The 19,309-nt window shown below is 60.9% G+C and overlaps 4 protein-coding genes across 5 annotated transcripts; 3 read left to right on the top strand and 1 right to left on the bottom strand.

The window, feature by feature from the left end:
* The first annotated feature begins 880 nt into the window (after window positions 1-880).
* EFHD2 (EF-hand domain family member D2) lies at window positions 881-6,751 on the top strand. Its single transcript, XM_081954734.1, is given in 6 exon segments — window positions 881-901; window positions 903-1,007; window positions 1,009-1,256; window positions 4,205-4,352; window positions 4,465-4,599; window positions 4,897-6,751. Coding segments are annotated over 6 exon segments (777 nt in total). The 5' UTR covers window positions 881-895; the 3' UTR covers window positions 5,032-6,751.
* Window positions 6,752-7,700: 949 nt separating this feature from the next.
* LOC309393012 (chymotrypsin-C-like) lies at window positions 7,701-10,366 on the top strand. Its single transcript, XM_081954723.1, has 8 exons — window positions 7,701-7,819; window positions 8,121-8,209; window positions 8,418-8,515; window positions 8,792-8,914; window positions 9,028-9,164; window positions 9,274-9,419; window positions 9,663-9,812; window positions 10,278-10,366. The coding sequence occupies exons 1-8, from the start codon at window positions 7,780-7,782 to the stop codon at window positions 10,293-10,295; spliced, it is 801 nt and encodes a 266-aa protein (XP_081810849.1). The 5' UTR covers window positions 7,701-7,779; the 3' UTR covers window positions 10,296-10,366.
* Window positions 10,367-12,305: 1,939 nt separating this feature from the next.
* On the top strand, window positions 12,306-15,234 carry LOC309393010 (chymotrypsin-C-like). 2 transcript variants are annotated; one of them, XM_081954720.1, is made up of 8 exons: window positions 12,306-12,457; window positions 12,767-12,855; window positions 13,143-13,240; window positions 13,702-13,824; window positions 13,970-14,106; window positions 14,208-14,353; window positions 14,825-15,001; window positions 15,148-15,234. In XM_081954720.1, exons 1-8 carry the CDS (start codon window positions 12,328-12,330, stop codon window positions 15,163-15,165), a joined length of 918 nt encoding a protein of 305 aa, XP_081810846.1. In that variant the 5' UTR covers window positions 12,306-12,327; the 3' UTR covers window positions 15,166-15,234. The 2 variants fall into 2 exon arrangements, with proteins under 2 accessions (XP_081810846.1, XP_081810847.1); XM_081954721.1 differs by having other exon boundaries at window positions 12,308-12,457; window positions 14,855-15,001.
* Window positions 15,235-15,781: 547 nt separating this feature from the next.
* On the bottom strand, window positions 15,782-19,282 carry CASP9 (caspase 9). Its single transcript, XM_081954718.1, has 9 exons — window positions 19,115-19,282; window positions 18,760-18,994; window positions 18,310-18,347; window positions 17,592-17,768; window positions 17,344-17,433; window positions 16,723-16,870; window positions 16,447-16,626; window positions 16,234-16,343; window positions 15,782-16,005 (listed from the first exon to the last, which is right to left on the bottom strand). The coding sequence occupies exons 1-9, from the start codon at window positions 19,244-19,246 to the stop codon at window positions 15,910-15,912; spliced, it is 1,206 nt and encodes a 401-aa protein (XP_081810844.1). The 5' UTR covers window positions 19,247-19,282; the 3' UTR covers window positions 15,782-15,909.
* Between the last annotated feature and the right edge of the window lie 27 nt (window positions 19,283-19,309).

Genomic DNA, 19,309 nt, shown 5'->3' with positions numbered 1-19,309 from the left:
CTCCATTTGTAAACAAAGTATTCTAAATTATTCAATTCACACACACACACACACACATATATATATACCAATCTTTCATTACTTCCTTATTAAACTATCAACAAGATATCTTTATAATATACATCACTACTTAAGAGTTGTGCATAATATCACCAATCATCTATCAAATGTACATAGATTCATTATTATCCTTATCCTTCATTTTAAAACAAAATATTCTAAATTATTCAATTCATATATATATATATATGTCAACCTTTCATTGTATCATTATTAACCTATGTAACAACATAATTGTATTATCACTTATCTCCTTCAATTAAAACATAAATAAAACATTTTTCATTTCCAGGTTTTTTTGTCCAGCCACTGATAAAACAAATTCCATATTTTATAAAATTTCTCATCTTCTCTAATTTCAAATGTCAATTTACTCATTTCAGCACTCTGCATTATCTTTCGATTAACTTCCTCCTGTTTTGGTATTGATTCATTTTTCCATTTTTTTTGCAAATACGATTTTAGCTGCTGTTAAAAACGTTTACATTCAAATATTTCAAGTCTTTATTGGAAATTTCTGGTATGATTCTGGAATCAGGCCTCGGGCAGTCTTGTGGGTCTTCGGGAGAGGGGGGGGGCGATGGCCGTGAGGAGGGGGATTGGCGCCGGGGTGTCTCGGCCGGGCTTTGGGCTGGGATGAGGGGTGCATCTCCAGGCCCTGCGCTCGCCTCCTCTCCGGGGCCAGGATGAGGGCAGACGGAAGACTCGGCTCCCGGGTGCCGCTTGCGAGCAGGGCGGGCGGGGGAGCGCCGGAGCCGCGGTCCGCGCAAGGCTGGGGAGGGGGCGGGCGGGCGTGAACTACGACTCCCAGCAGCCCCGGCCGGGGCGCGGGACGATGGGAACTGTGGTTCTGCGCCTCAGGGGCCGCCGCCCGACCATCCCCCTCCCTTCCCCGTGTCCGTCGGGGCGGAGCCGGGCTGGCCGGCGGAGGGGAGGGGAAGCGCGCCGGCTGCCCGCGCTGCTGCCGCCAGGATGGCCACGGAGGAGCTGGCGGGCAAGCTGAGCCGCCGCCTGCGCGTGGAGGGCGCCCCCGAGGAGGAGGAGGAGGGGGGCGAGGCGGAGGGGTCGCCAGGTCCCCGAGCCCCCCCGGCAGGGCAGCTCTCCCCGGGCGGCGCCCACCGCGTCTTCAGCCCCTACAGCGAGTTCCGCGAGTTCTCCCGCCGGCAGATCAAGGACATGGAGCGGCTCTTCCGACAGTGAGTGGGGGGGGGGGGGCTTCGCGGGGTCTTTCCGGGGGGGCTGCAGAGGAAGATTTTCCCCCCCCGCTTCTTTTGCGCCCTACCAGAAAGCGGGCCGGGGGATGCTCTGCTTGGCTGAAAAGCGGAGCGACACAGAGGGAGTGGGGGGCGGCGGCCAGAGGCCTCCTGGCTGACATCCCGGGGAAGGCGCCCTCTGGGCACGTGCAGAGGACGCCTCGGCGGAGGCGATGGGACTTGGGAGTCTAAAGGAGCTTTTCCGCCAAGATGCCCCGTCTGGAGGCTAGGCGGGGGTCTACCAGGGCCAAGTCCCCCTTGCGCGGCCCCAGAGAGAGAACCGCAGCTCCGGGAACCCGGGTTTCCCCCCGCAGGTTTCGGCAGGGCATCGTTTGGGAAGGGGGGGGGGCTGGTACTTCAGCCTGGGATCTGCCTTTGATAGGAGGGGTTTTGGTTCCAGGCGGCTCCCCGCCCTCTGCTTGTGGGGCTGGCAAGGCAGACCAAGGAGGGCAGGTTGGGCCAGGTGGAAATGCAGCAGCCTCTGTTTCGGTCAAGGCTTCCGCGGACTTGGCTTGTGCTGGCGGTTGCTGTTGTTTTAGGGGCTGATTTGCCCAGAAATTTAGGCTAATGAGGCTGAGGCTTAGTAGAGCCTCCCTGTTCAAGGAGAGTCTTCCTGAACACTGGGACTTTGGGGACGGTTCTTTCTGCTCTGGAGGGTCCTTTTGGGCTGAGGGCAGAAGGGGCTGGAACTGACCCTCTCCATTTCCGCCAAAGTGGACGTGCCTTGCATTCGGGACCGGCTCCTTGTTGTGCAGAGTCTCGCACTCATCCAGCGTCGCATCAGCTCCCCCCGGGGGCGGGAGGGGGGAACCGGGGAGCGAAGGGGATGCTGCAGTTTCTGACTCGTCGGGCGGAGGGGGGGGAAAAAGGGGGGGGGAACCCAGCATGAACAGTTGCCTGGCTGTAGAAATAGAAGAAATACATTCTAAAACTGCAGCCGCGGCCAAAATCACCGGCAGGCTTCTGCCCCCAATCGCCTGGTGGTCTCCCATCCCAGGACTTGAACAGATGTTGTGGAGGCTTCATCGGTGGTGGTGGTGGTGATTCCTGGGTATCAGCTTAGTCGCCCACCCCCTCCCCCCAGTGGTTCTGCCATCTGCGGTTTCGGCGGTGTGTGTGAGGAGGGCAGGGAGGAAAGTGGGCAGCCTGGGCAGCTCCTCTCCTGCCTGCTTCCTTCTCTCTGCAGGGAGTCCTGGGTTTGAGAGAGGCCTTTGTAAGATGGTGCTCCCTTGTGGCAGGGAGTTCCATGGATTAATCTTGCAAACCAGGCTGCTGCAAGACTCAGTTCCTGCTTAGCAGCCTGGAAGTGGCTGCCTGAGGGAGGGGCAGGGGGCATGACTGAGAGGAAGGCAAGGTCCTTCACCACTCAGCCCAACTCCCCTGCCGCCCCCCCCCCGGCAGGCCAGCTGGGAGGGGTGGGGGTGGAAGGAGGCAGTGGGCACCCCTGCCAGCAGGAAGCTTGCACAGAAGCTGCTTAGCCAACTCCTGGCGCATGGCAGCTCCGGCTTTGCTGCGGAAATGACTTAGTCCCACCGCGTCTCCTAAGAGGACCCCCAAGAGCAGAGCTGTGGCTGGCTAGCAGACCCCCTCCCTCCTTCCCAGATCACCTGGCGACCCCGATTCTTGGTAGGCATCTTCCACCTCAAGACCCTGTTCCTGGCACCCTGGACCCACCCAGCCCAGTAAATGGAAAGGCTTTGGAAGGGCAGGTGATGGAGGGGCAAAAGGGAAGCCCAGCCAACGTTACCAAGCTCTTACAAGAATCTGTAGATTATTAGGATGACCCCCTTATAGCTCTAATCATGGTCCCAGTGTGAGACCCAGGCCCCTCAAGGCTACCTTTAAGCCTCCTCTCTCTCTCTCTCTCTCTCTCTCTCTCTCTCTCTCTCTCTCTCTCTCTCTCTTTCTCTCTCTCTCTCTCTTTTCCTTCCTTCCATTCTCTTTCTTCTCCTTGCTGCTCTCCGAGCTTGGTGGCTTCCTTGCAGATGTCTCGTAGCACCATTTGTATCACCAGCGTTACCTACTTTGGGCCATGTAACGTCTGCAAGGAAACCACTAAGCCTCTGGGGTTGCCTCCTCTCTAGCAGGCAGCCGCTTCTCTCCAGTCCTTTCTGCTGCCCCCGTAGGCATCTCTGGCTGGAAGCTAGCTGCTGGCCCCCTCCTCTGCTCCACCTGGATCCCTCGGCCGGCACAGCAGTCCAGCAAGAGAAACGCCTGCATATTCCGGCAGAGGCAGCGCTGCTGTCCTTCCTGAAGGGAATTCTGCTGTGGGAATTTCCCTGCCAGGAGGAGGGGAGGTGGGAGAGGGGCACGCGGGAATGTCTCCTGCCAGCCTTGCTCCTACCAGCTGCGGCCTCCTGAACCAGCTGGGTGACCGCTGGGCAGCTCTTGGAGAGAGAAAGCCGCACAACCAGCAGCCATCCTTTCCATGCCCTCCTTTGAGCCCAGAGAGGCAGCTCAGAAAGGCCACCAAGTGACCAATGGACAGAGCCCCCATTCTTTACCCAGAAACAGAGGTGTGGGGGGGGGAAGGAACCCACACAAAGGCCACGTTCCACAAAAAGCCTCGGAGACGTTGGAAGCCCCGGAAGCTGGAGGCTTCCGGTGATTTTAGGCCTCCCGTGCTGGAGAGTCCAGGCTCTTGATGGGATCAGGCCATTCTCTAGGGCAGGAGGGTGCGTGCGTGCGTGCATGTCTGTGTGGGCGCAACTGGCAGCCTCGGGCCGGAGGGTGGCCCCGGGGCCAATCTGTGCCATCCTCCGCAGTGGATCCGTCCAGAGCCCCTGCGAGAGGTATCCGTTTCTCCCTGGGGGATCAGCTGGGCGAGAAATCTGTTCAGGATGGGGGGTAGCGGGCTAACGGTCTCTCTGCTCCACATCCCCCCCCCCCAGGTACGACGCGGGCAAAGACGGCTTCATCGACCTGATGGAGCTGAAGCAGATGATGGAGAAGCTGGGGGCTCCCCAGACCCACCTGGGCCTGAAGGAGATGATCAGGGAGGTCGACGAAGACGTGGACAGCAAGCTGAGCTTTCGGGAGGTGAGAGTCCTCCCCTTCCCCCCCCCCAATCCTTAAACAAGGGCTGGGGCAGAATCTGGCGGAGGCTCTGGTCTGTTTCCAACCCTTTCTCCCCCCCCTTCTCCCCCCCCAGTTCCTTCTCATCTTCCGCAAAGCGGCCGCTGGGGAGCTGGAGGAGGACAGCGGCCTGCACGCCCTGGCCTGCCTCTCGGAGATCGACGTCTCCACCCAGGGCGTCAAGGGGGCCAAGAGCTTTTTCGAGGCCAAAGTAAGCAGGGAGGGGGGGCAGCCTCAGTGTCCGGCCAGGGGACCTAATGGCTGGGGGTGGGGGGCAGAGATCCAGGGGGGCAGGTTCACTTGCACAGTCGAGCCTGGAAACCGGCTAGGCGGCTTCGGGCCCCACTTTCTCGGCCCGCCTCATAGGGACGTTGTCGTGGGGGAAACGGGAGGAGGAAGGGAGGGAGGGGGGAGTGGATCCCCCCCTTGAGTTATTGATAACAACAATAAAGGGGGGCTAAACATAAATAAACCCAGCCCCCCCTCCTTGGCCGCCCCCTCCCCACAGGTGCAGGCGATGAATGTGGGCAGCCGCTTCGAGGAGGAGATCAAGGCGGAGCAGGAGGAGAAGAGGCGCCAGGCGGAGGAGCTGAAGCAGCGGAAGGAGGCCTTCAAGGAGCTGCAGTCCACCTTCAGGCAGTAGCCAGCACCCCCACCCCCTGCCAGACCCGGCCCAGCTCCCCCCCCCTCCACGCCCATCCAGCCACCCCCACCACCGCCACAAGGCCCCCGGCCGGTGTTTGCGGGTCAGGTGACTGCTAGAGGCGCAGGAGCCGGAGGGGTCCCGGTCAGCTGGCGACCCAGTATGGTTGGTGGGCGAACCGCCGGGGGAAGAAGGCCGACCTTGGAGCCCCCAGACCCACTTGGGCCTGCTTTGCACTCCCTCCCCTTGAGCCAGCTGTTCGGTGTTTCCTTTGCGGCGTTTTCGTCTCCGTCCGTCGGTCTCGTGCTTCTCGGTGTCTCCCGGTCCCAGGTTTGCGGACTCGACGTGTGAATCGTTCCGTTCTCCCCCTGGGGTGGTGATGCATGGATGTGGCTTGCTGTTAGAGGCGGGGTGGGGATCTCCCCACTCCACTCACCCCCCCCACCCCCCACCCCTGGTGCTTGTGCAGAAATGCCGTCTTTGTGTGCGTTGCCTCGGCTGTGTAGATGTGCTGGGGCTCTGCTTTCTCTAACGGGGGCCCCCACAGGGGCCGGGGGGCTCCAGACAAGTGGCCAGGCGGTGGGCCCGGCAGGTGGGGGCACTGGGGGAGGGTCCCCTTTGAGGGAGCCCTTTACCCCACTTTCCCTGGGGGCCCCCGCCTCTCTGCCTTCCCACCCTGGCTTTGGAGTGGAGACTCGGCAGAAAGTTCTCTGGCAGGCAGGGGATAATGGGAGCTGGAGTCTGGGACGTCTGCAGGACAGGGTCAGTTTATAGTGTGTCTGTTTCTGTGTGTGTCTGTGTGTGTGCGTGTGTGTGTTTATGTCCAGACAATAAGCCCCAAGTTCTGGCATTGTGTTGTTGTGTAGAAGTGGTGTGGTGGCAGGGAGAGGAGAGGAGAGGAGATTTGGGGCAGGTGGAGTCCTGGGTGTGGAGGGCGTCCGTTTGAAGCAGTCAACCCTCCAGCCCCGGGAGCTCCACCGGTCGGGGAGGGCTGGGACTGTGTCAAAATCCCCCAGGGGGGAGTCGCTCCTAGAGGTCATCCAACCCCCAGCCGAGGAAGACATTCCCAGTGGGGCAGACGGCCGGAGGGTCAGGGCGAATGGAGCGTAGAAGGGGCCTCCAGGGCGGCTACTTGCCCACAAGGGGGTCTCCTTCCTAGGTGGGGCCCCTTAGCCAGCTGTGGGAGCTCAGACATGGGTGGCAAAAGGCCAACAACCCCAAAACCCACCGGAAGAGGCCTCGAAAGGCAGCGCCTGAGCCGGAGCATGAAGTTCAATTATTTTAATATGACTGTACACCGCCCCGAGTCTCTTTTGAGAGAGGGGCGGTCTAGAAATTGAATAAAGTTAAGTTAAAGTTAAGTGGGTGGGAGGCGTGGACCATTCTTCAGCAAGCCACAGTCAAGGCCCACCTGGCCCAGGGCTTTGCTCAGCCCCGTCTAGCTCTTGTTGGGGGGGGTTATTCCCCCCCCTTGACCCTCCCCTTCCCCTCTCCGTGCTTGCTTGCTTCTGGGCTGAATTTGTGCTTTGGGGGCTCAAGAACCTCCGGGGGGGGCCCTGGGGGCTGGCTGGCTCCTCCCTGGGGCCGTGGGGTCTTTGCGCTCGACCTGCCCTGGGACTCCTCGGTTGCGGGAGGAGGTTCAGAAGCTGCTCCATTTCACTGGTATGGTTTTATTTTTTTTACCCAAATATAATTAAAACAAAACTATATTTCATAAGCTAATTGTGGCATCCGGATTCTCTCTCTTGTGGCCGGGAGGGAGAGGGAGGGGGGGAGGAATTCAATCAGGAAGTGCGGTTGATGCCTCTGTGCCCTTCCTGCGGCTGGGCTTACTGACTCGAGCAACCTCTCCAGTCTGCTCCAGGGGAGGCGGGTGGGACGGGCAGTCGGATTCAGACCCCACACCAAGTGGAGGCAGCAGGTCGTATGTCGTGTCCCCACCCCCAGAGAAGGCCAGTTGGCATCGCTTAGCCTCCCCAGGATGGAGGCCAGGTCTTGCTGAGGTCGTGTGAATCAACCCCCGCGCCCCCCCTATTTATGTGGTTGGAGTCTGGCAGAGGCCAGGGGGCTGCAAAGACAATGACCTCCATGGTTGTGGGCCTGGAGTGGGGGTCTGATTGTGGTTTATCCCACCAGCCATGGCCCTCCCTGGCTCCCTTTTCCAAAGGCCTCTGGTTTCCCCGTGGGAAGCAGACAGGTGAGGAGGGACGGGAGGTTTCCACTGGCAGTGCCAGGCTGGATGAGGCAGCTGCTGCTTCTCCCACGGCCGCTGGAGCAGGGCCCCCACCAAGCCCCAGAGGGCCTCCGCCGTACCCAGTGAAGCCAGGAGCTGCCCTTGGGACCCCTCCCCCCCGAGGACCTGGCATTGCTGGCACCCGCCTCTTTCCCAATTCCAGGGGCTGCAGGCAAAGGCTGCGTGGACCCTCTCTGGGCAGGGCCACCCACAGCCACGGCAGGTGCCCGATGGGGGTGTGGGAGGGGGCCTCTGACGGCCCAAGACTGTTTTGGGGGACGCGGGAAGAGCCGTTCTCTGCCTCTCCCAGAGGCACCCCAAAGGCCTCCTGGACCCTCACCTGGTGAGCAGGCGAGGACTGCACTCTCTGCCAAGGGGCATCCTCCCTCCTTTATCGACCCAGCGATAACCAGGCAAGGTCAGGGGTGCCTGGTCGGGGTGCCTGGCGATACTCGGCTGCAGCTGCCTATAAATACGGGAGAGGCTTCCCAGAGCCCACTTCAGTGGCTGCCATCATGTTCAAGCTGCTCTGCGCCCTCCTGCTCGTGGCTCAGGGTAAGTGGCTGTGGGGGGGGGAGCCCTGCCTTGCCCCCTGCCCCCCCCTGGGAACAGCTGGCATTTGCCTGCAGCTGCTCAGTTCCTATGGCTATTTAATGCAAAGAGAAGCTGGTCAGTCCTCCCTGCACTGACGCACTTTCAAAAGGAAAGGGGACTTCTCCCCCTGGGAAGTGCCTCAGTTTCCCCCATTTAGGGCTTTAGAAGAAGAAAGCCGTCGAGAGGGCTCTTGTGTTATTGACATCAATCACTGAGTGGCCTCCTTTCCTTCCTTCGCTCTCCTCCTCTGTGCTTTTCTCAGCCTACGGCTGTGGCCGCCCCACCTATGTGCCCAACATTTCGCGTGTGGTTGGGGGCGAAGATGTCCGGCCCCACAGCTGGCCCTGGCAGGTAAGGGGTGCTTGGGGGCCGTGCTTGCTTGCCGCAGTCTGAAAGGGCAGAAGCATGGCTGCCTGCAGGCGTTGCCCTGGGGGACTCCTTGCCACTGGAAGGGGGAGAGGAGATCTTTGTGAGGCTCAGGGGGTGGGGGTTAAGGCGCAGGGCAAAATCCAGGCGGGAGGGAAGTGGAGGGCTTGAGGGTTTGGTATTTTGCTTCCAGGTCTCCCTCCAGTACGACAAGAAAGGAGTCTGGGCTCACACTTGCGGCGGGACTCTAATTGACCCCAACTGGGTGCTGACGGCCGCTCACTGCATCAGGTACCCCCCCGCGTCTCCCCCTCCCCAAGGAGGCCGAATCTGTGGGGAAATTTCTTTCCTCCTCCTGGGGTGAAGGGAGCGAAGTCCCCGTCTCTTCTCTCCCAAAGCCCCCCCTGGGGAGTCTTTCGAAGGGCACTGAAGAAACCCCCACCCCCCCAGTGTGTTTTTTGTGGGGGGGGGGAGGAGAGGGACTGCCTCCCCCAGCCAGCTTTCTCAAGGGACTCTTGCCTCCCCCCCATCCCATTCCCTCCCCTTCCTCTGCCACCACCCCCACAGCTCCAAACGGACCTACCGGGTGCAGCTGGGCAAGCAGAACCTGAAAGCGGCCGAGGCTGGGGAGGTGGCCGTGGCGGTGGAAAAGACCATTGTGCACGAGAAGTGGAACTCCCTCTTCATCATGTGAGTCTCTCTCTGGAGGGCAGAGGGCGGGGAGGGGGCGGCCACACTCCAGATGACCAGGGTGGGGGGCTTGCCCACCTGCCCCCCCCTCAACGCCCCTGTTCCTCTTGCAGCAACGACATCGCCCTCTTGAAGCTGGCGGAGCCGGTCAAGTTAAGCGACACCATCCAGCCCTCCTGCCTGCCCGCCCCGGACTCCCTGCTGCCCCAGGGCTTCCCCTGCTACGTCACCGGATGGGGCCGTCTCTGGAGTAAGTCAGCGGCTCACCCCCCCCCCCCCCCCCGCAAGCAGGGAGGAGTAGCCCCAAAGGCAGCCGTCCTGGGGTCTTAACGCCCTCCCTCTCCCTCCCTCCCTGGCAGCCAACGGGCCCATCGCGGACACCCTCCAGCAGGGCTTCCTGCCCGTGGTGGACCACGCCACCTGCGCCCAGAAGGACTGGTGGGGCTCCATGGTCAAGCCCAGCATGGTCTGCGCAGGGGGAGACGGCGTCATTTCAGGGTGCAATGTAGGTTTGCTTCTCCTGCACGACCTGGGGGGCCCTTAAGCACAGAGACTGATGGGGGTCCCCAAAGGCCGAACCATGGGTCTGAGTTCTAATCCTGTATGAGCCCACAGAGCTCCGTGGCTGGATTGGCAGGAAGCTGGGATCCACTCCAGCGCCATCTGGTTTCTCACAATCAGTGGTTAAAAGGACGGGGGCAAAGCCACTCGCCCGCCCACCCACCCACCCACCCTCCTCTGTCCTCAGGGTGACTCCGGGGGTCCCCTGAACTGCCGCAATGGCGACTCCTGGCAAGTCCATGGCATCGTTAGCTTTGGCTCCGCCCTCGGCTGCAACACGGCCAAGAAGCCCACCGTCTTCACCCGCGTCTCCGACTACAACTCCTGGATCGCCCAGGTGAATGGGGGGGGGGCGTCAGGGACCCCATCCCGAGCCTCCACCCCCCCCAGGGATCCTTTCCCCAGGGACTCCGAGGCCCCCCCCTCTTGACGTCCTTCCTGATAATCGGGGGAATCGGCCATGTTTGATTCTATCGCCATGAGGTCAGGAAGCGTCCACAATCAAAGGTTCTGGCCCATTGGAGGCCGGGTTCTGCGGCTGGAGCATGTGCAGAGTGCAGACCCCGAAGATCTCCCCTGGCTTCTCCTGCTGCCTCTCAGGCTGCTCACCCCATGGGAAGCCCTGTGGGGAGGCTTCCTTCTGCAAGGGGGGGAATTGTGCCTGGTTAAGGCTGGAAGCGCCTCAGGCGGGGCGGAGAAGCTGCTGCAGCTGCGGTGGGGATTTTCTCCAGGACCTGCTGGGCGGCTCTCTCCTTTCTCGCCCTGAACTCGGATCCCCTTGCTTTGCCTTCTCCCCCTCTAGAAAATGAGCCAGAACTGAGGAGGCAGCTGTGGCGCCTGGCAAAACCCGCGTTGGGAAATACTCAATAAAAGGCTTTTATCATCCCAAAAGGCTCTGTGTGTGTGGTGTGTGTGTGTAGCATTTCCTGATTTCTTCAGATCCATTCCTCTGTGGGTCTCCCTGGGTGTGACTTTACCTGGCCTGAAGCACAACTGCACCTCTTGAGGCCTCAAGGAATCCCCCCCCCCCGCTCTCATGCGAACGGAAGACACGCGGCCCACGCCGGGGAAGGAGGGGGAAAGGGGCAAGGGCTAGCAGGCACAGGGAGTCCTCGACTTACGACCACAATGGAGCCCCAAGTACATGTTGCCGAGAGTTTCCCCCTCATTTTACGACCTTCCTGGCCACCTTTGTCAAGCGAAGCCCTGCCGTTGTTAAGTCAGCCACAATGGTTGTGATGTGAACCCAGATTCCCCCATTGACTTTGCTTGTCAGACAGATGCAAAAGGGGATTGTGTCATAAATATGAGTCGGTCGCCAAGCGTCTGAATTCGGATCACGTGCCCACGGGGCGGGGGGGCTGCCACAGCCGTGTGAAAAATGCTCCTAAGTCCCTTGTTTCACTGCTGTTGTAAAATTTGAACAGTCACTAAGCGAACTCCTGCGATTCCCCCCTGCTTTCACAGCTCAGTTGTGAGGGGATGGTGGGATTGTCCAGGTGTAATTTTGGAAGAAATGAAGGCTGAGGTTGACCCCCCATCCTCGATTCTGAGTTCAAGGGGGGGCGGGGGGACACGTTTCCTGGCAAGACGAGGCCCCCCTGAAGTGGAAAGACGGACCCTGGGAACTTCGTTCTCTTCTGCTACCTGAGGCAATTTGGCCCCAAAACGGGGGTGTGTGTGTCTGGGTGGGAGGCGTAATGACTGGCAGGAGGAGGAGCTTTCCCCGAGGGCCCCGCCCTCTTTCCCTGGGGGAGCCCGGCATTGGCAGCCTGGCAGGGGGAGAGCCCAGAGGAGCAACGTCTGTCTGTCTGTCTGGGGGGTGGGGGGGGGGTGGACCTTGGCAAGACTGGAGCCAGGGCAGAAACCAGCCATATGCCCCTCGAGAGACATGAGACCTCCACCCACCCGAAGAGCCCTAATCACAGAGGGGGCCGGGGGTCTTCAGTCCCCCCCCCACCGGGCTGCTGCAGCAGAAAGAGCCAATGCCTCCCCCTCCTTCTGTCTTGCCGCCTCCAGGCCTCAACGTTGGCCTCCAGCCCTGGCATGGACAGAGAGGGACACGTCCACAGGAGAGACCCCCACCCAGAGGAATAACGGGGGGGGCAGGGGAAGACAGGAGGAGCCGGGGGGGGGGAGAAGTGGAGGAGGGGCTGCCCAGGAAGAGATGGGCTCAGAATTGGGGCCAGGGAGGCGACTGGAGCCCGAGTGAGGGGCAGCCCTCAGTCACAGGAGGCAGAACGGGGTTCCTTTCCCTTGGGCTCCCTTGGCGCCTCCCCATCTCCCCCAACACCTCCCAGCCCCTTTTTGGGGGGTGGGGATTGATGGCCCCAGACCAACTGGGGAATTTCCCCTGCCTGGAAAACAGAGTCCCTCCACCCCACCCCACCCCCAACGTCTGCAAGGGGGCCAAGATAGGAGGAGTCCCGGTTGAGGGTCCCAAGGGGCCTTTTGGCAGCTGCCCCGGGTTTTACAGCAGGGGCTGATGGGCTCTTTCCCCCCCCCTCCCCTTCTTCCTCAGGCCAGACATAAGCCGGGGGGGGGGGGCTCTCAGCCCCCTTTGCCCAGCGCCCCCTGTCTGCCCGTGGGAAGCCGGCAGCTGAGGAAGGACGGGCGATAGGGAAGTTTCCAACAACTGTGCCAGCCTGGAGGATCCAGCTGCTGCTGCTCCCACACCTGGGGGCCGCCTGCCCCTCCGGCCAGAGCCAGTGGGCTGCCCGTGGGGCCTCTGAAGAGCCTGGCCCTGGCCCAGTGATGGACAATGCAGCTGACCCCGCTCTCTGCCAAGGGGCTGCCTCCCTCCTTTATCGGCCCAGCGACAGAGAACCTGGCAAGGTCAAAGGTGCCGGGCGATGGCACCTGGCCGGCTGCAGCCGGCTATAAATGCAGGAGGGGCCTCTCCAGCGGCCTCTTCTACAAAGTCCACTCCAGTGGCTGCCATCATGTTCAAGCTGCTCTGCGCCCTCCTGCTCGTGGCTCAGGGTAAGTGGCTGTGGGGGGGGGGAGCCCTGCCTTGCCCCCTGCCCCCTGCCCCCCCCTGGGAACAGCTGGGCTTTACCTGGAGCTGCTCAGTTCCTATGGCTATTTAATGCAAAGAGAAGCTGGTCAGTCCTCCCTGCACTGACGCACTTTCAAAAGGAAAGGGGACTTCTCCCCCTGGGAAGTGCCTCAGTTTCCCCCATTTAGGGCTTTAGAAGAAGAAAGCCGTCGAGAGGGCTCTTGTGTTATTGACATCAATCGCTGAGTGGCCTCCTTTCCTTCCTTCGCTCTCCTCCTCTGTGCTTTTCTCAGCCTACGGCTGTGGCCGCCCCACCTACGTGCCCAACATTTCGCGTGTGGTTGGGGGCAAAGATGCCCGGCCCCACAGCTGGCCCTGGCAGGTAAGGGACTGGCAGTGCTTGCTTGCCGCAGTCTGGAGGGGCAGAACCATGGCTGGCTTAACGCCTGTGGGATTCCTTGCCACTGGAAGGGGAAGAGGAGCTCTTTGTGAGGCTGGGGGGGGGGGGACATCCATAAAGGGGGGGGTCCTCATCTGCTGTATCAGCTGTTTGAGAGGCAGAGCAACATCCAGGTTGGAGGGAAGTGAAATTTTGGAGGCTTTGAAGGGAGCCGTTGGGCCTAACGGGGTCCTGCCACTCAGCTCTTGGTGGGGGGGGGTCTATCTCAGGTCTCCCTCCAGTTCGAACTGAATGGGGGCTGGTTGCACTCATGTGGCGGGACCCTCCTTGACGCGAACTGGGTGTTGACGGCTGCTCACTGCCTCAGGTAAAGCCAGCTCCTGCTCTGGGGGGGCTGGAAGGGGGGAAGAGCTTGGAGAAGAAGGGCTGCCCCCCCCTCCTTCATGAACCAAGCTGGGCTGCAGGCAAGTCAAGGTGTCACTCTTCACACCTGAGGCACCTCTTGAAGCATCGCACCTAAGAAACTCCACCGAGGAGGCTTCCGCGGGCGGCTAACATTTCCTCAGCGGCTGAGAAGAGCGTGAAGGGGGGGATTTCCTCTGGGGGAGGAGGGAGGGAGACCCTCTGCCAAGCGAAGGGACTTTGTCTCCGGAGAGAAAGGTTTTTTTCTGTTGCGGAAGAGACTCAACTTTGGAAACACCCCAAGGGGAGAAGCAGGAAAGAGGCCAGAGACCTCCCCTCCCCAGAAGGCAAAACTTATTAAGAGGGGCAGAGATGAAGGGAACCTCCCTCACCCAATCTCATTTCCTCCCCTTCCCCCCCCCCCAGCCCCACACAGACCTACCGGGTGCAGCTGGGCAAGCAGAACCTGAAAGCGGCCGAGGCCGGAGAGGTGGCCGTGGCGGTGGAAAAGGTCATCATCCACGAGAAGTGGGACCACGTGCACATCCTGTGAGTCTCTCAGGAGGGCTGGGGGGGGGGGGGAAGGGGAGGCCCAGATAAGATGGTGGGCTTCACCCTCTCCTTCCCAGGGTGCGCACCTTTCATTTCCCCCCCACAAACACACCCACACTCAACGCCGCTGTTCCTCTTGCAGCAACGACATCGCCCTGTTGAAGCTGGCGGAGCCGGTCGAGTTCAGCGACACCATCCGGCCCTCCTGCCTGCCCACCCCGGACTCCCTGCTGCCCCAGGGCTTCCCCTGCTATGTCACCGGGTGGGGCCGTCTCTGGGGTAAGTCAGCGGCTCACTCCCCCCCCCCCGCAAGCAGGGAGGAGTAGCCCCAAAGGCAGCCGTCCTGGGGTCTTAACGCCCTCCCTCTCCCTCCCTCCCAGCCAACGGGCCCATCGCGGACACCCTCCAGCAGGGCTTCCTGCCCGTGGTGGACCACGCCACCTGCGCCCAGAAGGACTGGTGGGGCTCCATGGTCAAGCCCAGCATGGTCTGCGCAGGGGGAGACGGCGTCATTTCAGGGTGCAATGTAGGTTTGCTTCTCCTGCACGACCTGGGGGGCCCTTAAGCACAGAGGCCAATGGGAAGAGGCCCACATTCGGCATCTGCCCACGGGTGGCCTGGGGTGGGTGGGTGGAGGGAGAGTAGAGGAAGCCCCCCCCCCCCGTGACGACCAGCCCCGTCAGGGCCTCCAGCAGCCCAGGTGAGGAGGCTGGCACAGCAGGAACCCCAACTGACCCTGGGAGCCCCACTTCAAGAACAGGATCTCCCAATCAGCCCCCCCCCCCCGAGTGACAGCCGGCCTCTACCTCCCCTGCCCTCTGGGGACTCCGTGGCTGAAATCCCACTGGGCACCCTCCGGCGAGGGGAATCCCCTCCCTCCCTCCTGGCCCAGCTAAGGGCAGGAATTGGGGAGAGGAGGGGCTTTTAGTATTGGGAGCAGCAGCAGCAGCCTCCGCCCAAGGGCCGGCCTGGAAAGGGGCCGCTTCGTTCCTCCCAGGGATCCCTCCCTCGGCTTCTCTATCTGCAGAGCGACTCCGGAGGCCCCCTGAACTGCCGCATCGGCCACACGTGGCAAGTCCACGGCATTGTTAGCTTCGGGTCCACCCGGTGCAACGTGGCCAAGAAGCCCACCATCTTCGCCCGCGTCTCCGCCTACATCCCCTGGATCACTCAGGTGGGCGGGCTGCCGCAGGCGCCCCTCTCTAAGGGCCGAGGTTCCCAGGGAAGGAGGGGGGGCTTTCTCGGCTGCAGTGGGTTTTGAAGAAGAGGCTGACTGGACCCCTCCCCCCCCCAACTCTCTGCGTTTTTCTCCTCCGACAGAAAATGAAGCAGAACTGAGCCAGCTGAGCTGCCTTGTGAGCAGAGACGAAAGAAGCAGAATAATAAACGTTTTGTTATGCAAAGAGCTCCGGTGTTTGTGACTTTTCCTGCCCCCTCCCCCAAACCCTGGGACTTCCTCAAACTCCTCTCCGTTACGTCTGGGAATACAGCCAGTCCTCAATTTACGACCACTGAGATTGGAAGCCATAGAGGAGAATGTAGCTCAGTGAAGAACTGTGGATGGTGCCCCCGGTGGCTGGATTGAGTACTGGACCCATAAAGTAGAAGTTTGGGGCACATAGACTGCTGCCCCTGGTGGCTAAATGAGGTACTAGTGTCACAAAGAAAATAGGATAAGCCTTGCTTTACCATTGGGTGCTCCCCCACTCCCCCAAGTGGCTGGGTTGGGTATTGCTGCCGAAGGGGCTCCTCATTCAGTGGATATGGAAAAGGCCTTTCCTGGGAAAAGGGGGTCCAGCAAGGCGCTGGGTCTCTCTCCTGGCTGCCCCCACCCCCCTCTCACGGAGACCTCCCAGAGGAAGCGGGGCTGGTGTTTATCCCTTAAAGGATTTTTAAAAAAATAAGATTAACGCTTGTGGCTCAAAAACGATTTATACAAACTCCTTCTCATTGTAATCATCTTGATTTCTTGAAAAAGAGGAAGAACAGAAATGTAAACAGTAGAAACTGGATTCACATCCATTTGTTCTGCATTAGAACTCCAGAACCCAGGGATGGGGAAGAAGAGCAGCCAAAATGTTGTCATGCTTTGAAGAAAAACTTTTTCCGGAGAAAGTTGAAGTAACCCGGCATCTGCTTGTAAGGCCCTGCAACTTTGGCAGCAACAATGTTCCCCACCTGGAAGGAGGGGGGGGGGGAGGTGAGAAAGGGGTTCCTGCAGAGGCCACGTGGGCCCCTATCTCCCCCCCCCAAAAAGCCGGAATTGATGGCTTGAGGATGAGGAAGGCGTCCCACACTTCCTACCCCAGTTTGGGGTGGGGGGAGACTAAAAGCCGAGGGGCTGCTGTGCTTCCTGGGTCCCACCGCCTGGAGGGCTGCCAAAGGGGGAGGTGGGGGTGAAGGTACCTTCGTGAGCATGCTGGGCAGGTCCTCCAGGTGAGCAGATTCGGCCAAGACCTCATCCAGAGCCTCGATGAACCAGGATCCGCGTTGGGTGTCACGCCAGGAAACGTGGCCTTTGGGACACAAGTGGCACATGCCACAACACGCCTGACCTCACGGTTGAAAGGCGAAGGGGTGGCCGTCAGTGGCAGAGGAGGAGGGACTTTTGCCCCTTACCTGGGAAGGTGGGATAGCAAACCAAGATGTCGCTGTCCGTGGGCAGACTGGCCGTGGCATCGAGCTCATCGCTGTCTCCTCCTGGGCCCGGCATCGGGGTGGCGTCTGACTCCACGGCCTCCCCTTCACGCCGGCCTGGCGCTGTGTCAGCCTCCACTTCAAAGCCTTGGTCTTTTTCCTCTGGGGAGGCCAAGAGGTTGGTTTCCGCAGGGGATGGGGGTCTCTGGCCCCTCCATCTCTGCGCGAGAAACCTTCCCCCCCTGCCGCCCCCCTCACCTCCTCCGCAGGCCTGGATGAGGAACAATTTCGGCTTCCCCCCCAGACTCGGGCAGTGGGAGCCGTTGAAGTAGCTGACCACCTTCTGCACCGGAATGCGCTGGCCGTCCGTCCCAAAGATGGCGCCCGGAATCTGGATGTGGTAGCTCTGGAAGAGGCCAGGAGACTCTCGGGAGTGGCCCCAGGGAAGGGAAGCTCTCAAGGGGAAGGTCGCTTGGACGGGAGAGTAAGGGGGAGTTTCGGCCCCCTCCCCTCTCATCCTTTCGTGCGTTTGGGCCCCACGGACGGCTGCGCCTGTGACGGTTTTGCCATTGGATTGGGCTCATGGCCGTGGCGTTGTCTTTACAGGTTCCCTTAACAAACTGCTGCAGAGAAAAGGGTAGCGCCTCTTACAAGGAGCCCAACTGGTTTCTAGGCAGCAGCACTTGAGTTACATTTATTCGGAGGACAGCAAGGCTTAACTCTCCAGAAAAGCAGCCGTTGCCTCCTCAAGGGTCAAAGCCCCGGACTCCTCAGCCGCCTGCCCCCCCCCGGCACCTCCCCCAGGCGGATTCATTGCTGGTCCCATTGGGGAAAGCAGACCGCCACCCTGCATGAAGCCTGCTCTGGGCGTCCACCTACCTCGCAGCCATGGGAGAGGATGACCACCAGGCAGCAGTCCAGGCCGCTGTGGTTGCGCCTGGCCAGACTCTGCAGCTCCTGAGCGATTCCCTACGGGTGATCCCAGAGAGGGCAGGTTGAGCCAAAGGACGCACATGTCACTCTCAGGGAAGCTCTACACTTGAGGGGAACGAGCCTTAAAGCTTTTTCCACTCTCTCTAGCTGGGGGAAGGTCGGGGACCCTCCAAGCCCCAGGGTGAGATGCTCACCTGAGCTGTGAGGTCTTCCTTGGTCAAGACCTCGAAATGCAGCGCCTGGAACCTCTTCTCCAGCCTCTGGCAATCAATGTCGGAGCCCTGGCGAAGTTTCAAACCCGTGTCTTTGTCAAAATGGACGTTGTTGATGATGAGGCAGTAACCGCAGGGCTCAGAATTCAGGGGGTAAACCTGTCCGGGACACGTCAGGGACAGTGACACCAGCCTGGCACCATTGTGAAGGGGCCTCTAGCCGGCCCTTAGCCCAGGGCAGCCTCAGAAGGGAACATGGAAGATCTTGGATAAACTTTTAACGGGAGATTTTACGCAGCCGAACCTCTGTTGTCTCAGGAGGAGACAAGGAATCCCTTGTCAGTTTGTCATACGGGGAAAGTCAGGGCAGCCAGGGAGATGGAACAGGAGAGGCTCCTGATTTCAACCATCGAGAAAAGTAAAAAATAAATAAAAAATATCCAGGCCTTTGAAAGAGAGTCCTGGCCCTGGTGAGAAAAACCAAAATCTCCTTTGCCAGGGGGCAAACGTCCCAACAACCCTTCGGACAGAAGCCAGGCGCTGGAGTTGCAGGCCATCCATCCCTTTGGCTGATTTCCCCCCACTGCTGGGAGGGGTGGGTTACGTGGGCACCAGGGCCAAACTCAGCCCCTGGGAGGGAGGGAGGGAGGGAGAAGCCATGGAGAAGCTGCGGAGGGAGGGAGGGAGGGAGCAAACTCACCGTCTCAGAATCCCTTTGGGGCGTCTCCTCCAGGGGGCCTAGGAGACCAGAGAGAGAGAGGAGAGAGGAAAAGGCTCTGAGGGCAACCAGAGTCCAACTTTCAGCCCAGCCCAGCAGGACTTTGGACATCTCCCCGGTCGGTCAAGAGGCAGGAACAGCTCCGCTCCCTCCCTCCCTCCCCAGGGCCCTGCCCAGAAAGGCTGGAGGCCCCCCCCGGGAGGTGTGGGGGGTGTTGTGCTGTGTAGAGACAATGAAACCCAGGACCACCTTGCAAAGGGGGGATGCTGCCCAACAAACAACCAGAGCCGGCCGTGGGGCTGGCTGGCTGCCGGGAGGATTAGAGGCTGGGGGGAGGCTGCGGGGGGAGGATGGGGAGGGGATCGGGGGGGGGAGGATGGGGAGGGGTGCTTGGGGGGGTGCTTGGGGGGGCGGCCCACCTGTCCCACTTACCTGGCTGGCGGGGCTGGTGGGAGGGGCCCTCCCAGGGTAGGGGAGGATGGGCCCGGGGTTGTCCTGGGGGCTGGTCCGGGGCTCCATCCGGGCGTCGTCCATCGCTCAGCAGCTCCGCCAGCGCCTCCTGCCCGCTCTCCCGCAGGCACAGCACGAACTCCCCCAGCGCCCTCCGGCCCCGCGTGGCCAGGTCGTTCAGCAGCTGCCTTGCCTGGTCCCGCCGCGGCCCCGCTGACTGCGCAGGCGCAGAGAGAGAGAGAGAGAGAGGGAGGGAGAAGGGGGGGAGGTTGGGGGCACGACTAGATGGCCGCACGAGGTCCCCCACACACAACAGCCGTGATGGGCCGCGCGGTACCTGGATCTCTTCGATCATGTCGGCGGTGAAGAGGCCCCGGCGCAGCAGCGGCGCCCACAGCGGCTCCAGCCGCAGCTCCTTCACCAGCCGCACCCGGGAGCGTTTCAGCCGCCGCCGGTCCGCCTCCTCCATGGCCGCCCGCTGAGGAGAAGGCGGAAGCGCCGCCTCTGCGCACGCGCGCCCCTCTGTCCTTCC

This window comes from Natrix helvetica (assembly GCF_964273705.1).
Source record: "Natrix helvetica genome assembly, chromosome: 5".
NCBI lineage: Eukaryota > Metazoa > Chordata > Lepidosauria > Squamata > Natricidae > Natrix > Natrix helvetica.
Note: the sequence above shows the minus strand (reverse complement) of the source record. Positions and strands in the feature narration are given on the sequence as shown.

Excerpts from the sequence above, each read along its gene's own strand:
- LOC309393012 (XM_081954723.1), top strand. The coding sequence starts at position 7,780 with ATGTTCAAGCTGCTCTGCGCCCTCCTGCTCGTGGCTCAGG. Across the intron at positions 7,820-8,120 it reads CCTCCTGCTCGTGGCTCAGG|CCTACGGCTGTGGCCGCCCC; the intron begins GTAAGTGGCTGT and ends TGCTTTTCTCAG. Across the intron at positions 9,420-9,662 it reads GCGTCATTTCAGGGTGCAAT|GGTGACTCCGGGGGTCCCCT; the intron begins GTAGGTTTGCTT and ends CTCTGTCCTCAG.
- LOC309393010 (XM_081954720.1), top strand. The coding sequence starts at position 12,328 with ATGGCACCTGGCCGGCTGCAGCCGGCTATAAATGCAGGAGGGGCCTCT. Across the intron at positions 14,107-14,207 it reads CGGGTGGGGCCGTCTCTGGG|CCAACGGGCCCATCGCGGAC; the intron begins GTAAGTCAGCGG and ends CCTCCCTCCCAG. Across the intron at positions 14,354-14,824 it reads GCGTCATTTCAGGGTGCAAT|GGATCCCTCCCTCGGCTTCT; the intron begins GTAGGTTTGCTT and ends CGTTCCTCCCAG.
- CASP9 (XM_081954718.1), bottom strand. The coding sequence starts at position 19,246 with ATGGAGGAGGCGGACCGGCGGCGGCTGAAACGCTCCCGGGTGCGGCTG. Across the intron at positions 18,995-19,114 it reads ACATGATCGAAGAGATCCAG|TCAGCGGGGCCGCGGCGGGA; the intron begins GTACCGCGCGGC and ends GCGCCTGCGCAG. Across the intron at positions 16,871-17,343 it reads TCCTCTCCCATGGCTGCGAG|AGCTACCACATCCAGATTCC; the intron begins GTAGGTGGACGC and ends GGCCTCTTCCAG.